We start from the raw sequence: 5,606 nt of genomic DNA, 5'->3' as shown, positions 1-5,606 counted from the left end.
AACAACAATTCACTGTTAAAAGACATGTTCACGTTTCTATGGACAGAATGGCAAGAAAGAATAAACATTTAGGACCTGCATTAAGCACTTTTGCAGCAGCAGCAATAACTGTGGCAAGCTTCATCACTGCTGTGTGCAGACAGTTATAGATTATAATGATACTGTATTTTCGCTACTTTTGTTATTTTTTTGTTAGTAGCACAATAGTGAACCAACCAGGTTAAACTGTTCATTCTTACTTGTTCTACGGTGTCATGTTCTCGGGTGTTTAGTTAGTCTTAACTCACTACCATAGTACAAGAGTGTCCAAAGTTTATGGAGGAATTTTTTGGTATTTTGTGATCCTACAGATCATAGTTGTGTTCATATTGGTTTTTTTTTCGGTGACTTAATTTCATATTAAGTCACTGATGTGGAAGATATGTTGTTTTGATAAAGAGGCTATAAGAGAATGGCTAGGGCTACAAATCGAACTTTTTCTTTTATTTACCATAAAAATGTAATCATATGCTTCATATTCTGAATGGATTATGTATAATGTTTCCTTCAGTAACTGCATTTAGCTCATATGCTCTGTTTTAGCTGAGATACCCAGTAAAGCCACTTGTGAAAATGTTAAATGCTTCTTTCAAAATTTCAATGTTAGTTTAAAAGTGTTCTTTATTGAGCAGCCTATTTTGTCATGAGATTTTACAATGTTACTATTGGTAATACTTAAACAATGTTTTATTTTTTAATATGAAGTTGTAATTTTAATAAAATGTAACCTTTTTCACCACATTTGTATTCATGGTCTTTGGTTCGGTATGTTGATCTAATGTTGATCAAGCTCCCAATCCATATGGGTAAAAATAAGGTTTAAAATACAGCTGTTTAAGAATGTTACAAAGCATTTGATTGATAATCATATTGGATACAAATTTAAGAAAAATATTAGTCCAACTGGCATGAAAAACAATAGTGAAAGAAGTGTGTGGACAATTTAAACAAGTGAAATGCACACTGCATTAAATGAAACCTGTGCCGTGTTCCAATACCCGTACTTCCATGAGTACACTTAAAGGAAGTACACTATCTGCAATATCCGTACTCGCTTGAGTACGCTAATTTTTCCAGATGTGAGTGCTGTTCCAAATCGAGTACTCTGTGGTGCACTTACCGGAAATGACTATCACGACTGCCGCCGTGGCTCCTCCCCCGCAATAAACATCCCGTTTTGAACGGTGAACTCTTTACGCCTACCAGCTATAAAAAGCTATAAAAACTACAAAATGACTCTATTAATGCAGGCTATGTGGAAAATGCGCCGACTTTGGCTCAGCCTGGCTCCGCCTCTTCCGCAACGTAGCTAAGATGGCTGCCGTTGAGTACGGGGATTGTCCTTCGATCCACACTTCACGATTAGCCCGTTTTGAGTACAGCATCCGGGTCCTTGAAGTATACTTCTTTTCGCCGCATCTGAATTGGAACGTACTGCGTACTCAAATTTTGGCTAGTAAGTACGGACAGTACGGGTATTGGAACACGGCACAGAATAGGGCTCTGAAATTACCAATATCAATTGACTCATTTAAAAGGTACAGTGAATCATTTCGCCAGTAGCAGGTTACAACTAGCCACCATAAAACAGCTTGAAAAGTAGGTGGAAAGAACAGATTTTATTAAATATCAAACCTGTAATGGTTCTACTGAATGTCTATTAATAAATGCACCATTGTAATTTTGACCACTTTTAGCAAAGTTTGGGCAGCAACAAAAACACATTCTTGAAAAGTGTGAAAGAAAAATACAACATCTTGAGTTAGCTGCAGCACAGCAATACTCGTCCATATAGTGGATTTCATTGATCAAATATATCCCTGTAGTTCCTCCCTTAACATGATGTATAGATCAGCTGCAGCTAGTGGATCTGCTGGAGCATCCCATCCTTTCTCTTCCATTAGTAGACAACATAGTTCAAAAACAGTTTGATCGCAAGGAAACTGGCCTTTGGGAGTACACTCTTCCAAACACATAGTAACCTCCTCCATGGCAATCGGTTTGAGTCTATCCTCAGCACTGTGTAACTCTGGGAACGAGTACATCACCACTGGCCGACCTGAACCCACGTCATTACTTGATCTTGGTCTGATTTTGTGTGAATTCCATGTATGGACAACTTCATCCAGTTCATCCTGCAAAGAAAGAAGCACAGTAAATACTCACTACAAACCTGTGAAATAGGAGGTGTTGGACTACTGCTGCCTCTCTAAATTGAGGCCTAGGTTGCTGTGTCAGCTAAGTCAATATTTAACATATACTGTATACCACGCATTTTTGTAAACATCAAGGATAATCAATGTAAAACTTAAAGCAAGGAATGACAAGTTAAAGGAATTTATAATCTCAAGTATAACACAATGTAACAGTTATTATAATGCATTATGAATCCATTTTAATATATTACAACTATGAAATGAAGAATACACTATTATCCTTGCAAAAACCATGTCAGTGAGTGACCAGCAATGAATTATGAGGTATTATGATACTCGGCCTTATAAGTCATTGAAAAATGCTTTATAATGTGATGTTATGATCACTTTTATAAAGCATTTAATATGTGTGAGTGCTTATAAATGTAATTATACAGTGATATATGCAGATTATAACCCATAAGTATGTTAATAATGATTTTCATACTACTTTTATTACCGACTGATTTCATAAGGCAAGGAAAGATTTTACCTGAACAAGATTAAGGAAACAGAATTGGATAAGGTTTTTGTCCAAAAAGTCTCCTGTGAAGTGCCCATCATCCTGGAAAGTTTTAAAAAGGTTAATCCAAAACTGTGCACTCTGTTTGCGGAGGGTACCCCACCATGCCTCAATGCGCTGGTTTGCTGTGCTTCTTCCGTAAAGGAAGCTTTTCTCCCCTGCAAAACTGTCAGGGTGGTTTCTCCGAAAAAACATCTGCATCTCTTCGACACAGCCATTTTCCGTGCCCCTGTCTGCACGCAACCTCTCTGGACATCCTACTATGCTTGAAACTGTCTTGATGAAGTAACTTGCAACCACTTTAGGATCATTATTTGTGGTATAGGCCTCCATCCATAACACATATCGGCTAAAACCGTCTATACAGCCATGGATGCAAATGCCATAGGGCTTTAACTTATCATAGCCGTCCATGTGCCAAAGTGCATTTGGCCCTCTGCAGCTGTATTGTCGTCTTCTCAAGCGTCGTGCTCGCCTTAATTCGACACCTTGTGGATCAACCAACTTGATAATGCGTCTTATGGTATCTTGGGAAACAACAAATCCCTGTTGAACTGCGCGAAGATGTAGCCAACGGTACCCCTGCATCTGTCCATTGGTCAAAATCTCATTTTGGACAAAAGCCAGCACTTGGTCCAAGTCAGTCTGGTTCTTCCTTCTGAACAGACCAAGTCTTTTACAAATTCTTTTTAAAGTTCTGATACTAAGTACTATATGATTGCTATGTGCTAAAATCGCAAGTATTTCCTTGTTACTAAATGAAAGTCTGAAGTAGAGTTTAATTAGCTCATCCAATTCTGGCATTGCAGGCAGTGTTGGGAGCAGTTAAACTGCTGTAATTCTTCGAATAATGTTGCGAGGAGCCTTTTGAAAAAATAGAAGGTGGAAATGTGTTCGGCAGTCTTCAGTCTGCCAGGAGTGCATCATCCATTAGCTCGATGGTGTTGCCAAACTGCACATGAGGAGAAAGAAAAGAAAAGAAAATCATTTTCTCTAAAGTTCACATTGCAAATATAATGTCAAGCCTGTTAAGTCAGTGGGAAAATACTGATCTATATGTGCAGGAAAGCTTTGAATGCAGAGGTCAGTACAATAATGGAACAACAATTATAATTTTTATTTTCTTGACTCTGTATAGCTCTTCAATAACTGGATCACACTCTCCTGGCGAGAAAAAAAAATCAAAAAGCTAGGGAGTGATAGACCTCTCAATGTAACACTATACACATAGGCCTACTCATTTATGAGTAGGCTATCTCAATACTGCAATCAAACCTGATATTATTTATTTGAATTCAGTCTAGACACTTTCATAGTAATAGCCATTAGGAAACTCATGATTGACCTGCCAGGGGCGAATGGAGCTAAGTAACTTTAACTTCATTGACTTTTAGGAGGGAAATGCCTTTGTAAGTATTTAGATAAACACAATTACAGTATGTTTTATGTATAGTTTGTTCCAATTATATTGGATTTCTGTCGCAATTGTTCTAATTGAGTAGGTCACCTGCGATCTCCTCAAACAACTCGTGCTATATCATTTTCCGCCCATAGATGGCAGTAGTGGTTGAGAAATGTGATTGACGTAGAGGCTATAGACTGCATAAAGAAGAAATCAACAGCGGTACACTGTAAATAGTTACATGAGCGGCACTGACCGCTTGATCGCAAACGCTACATATCGATAGCCTGTCTCCAAGAGCTTTAATGTGAGAACAGTACAGAAGCACCACATATGTAGGCTATACTGCGACTGACTGTGTTTTCTTATAAATTGATGTCCGGGTTGCTTGGCTGACGGGAATAGCATCTGAAGCTAAGGGAAGGCAGATGGGGATGGTCAGTAAATCATAGGCTACATGAACGTGACCGTGCCATTGTTGTTTTATTCTGCATGCAAATGCATTAGCCTAATATTATTACTTGACTACACAAAGAAGAAATTAGCCGATTAGATTGCACAAATGCTAACGCTACGGATGGTTAATGCCATGTTCGCAGGTAGGAAATGCAAGAGTAAAATAAATGCATCCCTCAGACAGCAAAGCAGGATAATATTCCTGTCGTGGCGAGGTTAATATGATTATGAATCCCTGCGGTAAACACATGCCCCAGATGGGGAATATCATGGACAACAGTCCGCCGTACGAACTGCGTCTAGTCGCAGAGTCTCCAGGCATTGTACGTTTGCAGTTATGCTATCTTATATTCATTGACTCGTCCGACCATATTAGCTAACACATACAACTCCAGACACCAAATCAACACATATTACAGTTTCACTCACCTTTTGGTCTTCCATTAACGAAATGGCTTCTTCTGGAACCCCTCGAAGTCGCAAAGTGAAGCCAGAATTCTGACTTTTTTCTCAGAATTCTGAGATTAAAGTCAGAATTCTGAGATTAATGTCATAATTCTGACTTTTTTCTCAGAATTCTGAGATTAATGTCAGAATTCTGACTTTTTTCTCAGAATTCTGAGATTAATGTCAGAATTCTGACTTTAATCTCAGAATTCTGAGATTAATGTCAGAATTCTGACTTTTTATCTCAGAATTCTGAGATTAATGTCAGAATTCTGAGATTAATGTCAGAATTCTGACTTTTTATCTCAGAATTCTGAGATTAATGTCAGAATTCTGAGATTAATGTCAGAATTCTGACTTTATTCTCAGAATTCTGAGATTAAAGTCAGAATTCTGACTTTTTTCTCAGAATTCTGAGAATAAAGTCAGAACTTAATTTTTTTTTACATGTGTGGCCCTAATCCTCTTCCGTAAATTCAGGATGGCCGCAAACCACCGCAAGTTCTGTTGATTTTCCCCCTTCCCCGACCTGGAATGTTCGTTT

The 5,606-nt window shown here is 38.2% G+C and overlaps 1 protein-coding gene across 1 annotated transcript; it reads right to left on the bottom strand.

Annotated features, from left to right (window-relative positions):
* Positions 1–1,481: 1,481 nt before the first annotated feature.
* LOC115539403 (uncharacterized) lies at positions 1,482–5,175 on the bottom strand. Its single transcript, XM_030350416.1, has 3 exons — positions 5,045–5,175; positions 2,728–3,709; positions 1,482–2,174 (listed from the first exon to the last, which is right to left on the bottom strand). The coding sequence occupies exons 2-3, from the start codon at positions 3,559–3,561 to the stop codon at positions 1,848–1,850; spliced, it is 1,161 nt and encodes a 386-aa protein (XP_030206276.1). The 5' UTR covers positions 3,562–3,709; positions 5,045–5,175; the 3' UTR covers positions 1,482–1,847.
* Between the last annotated feature and the right edge of the window lie 431 nt (positions 5,176–5,606).

Source organism: Gadus morhua, chromosome 1 (genome assembly GCF_902167405.1).
Source record: "Gadus morhua chromosome 1, gadMor3.0, whole genome shotgun sequence".
NCBI classification, from domain to species: domain Eukaryota; kingdom Metazoa; phylum Chordata; class Actinopteri; order Gadiformes; family Gadidae; genus Gadus; species Gadus morhua.
This window is presented reverse-complemented; position numbering and strand designations above follow the sequence as displayed.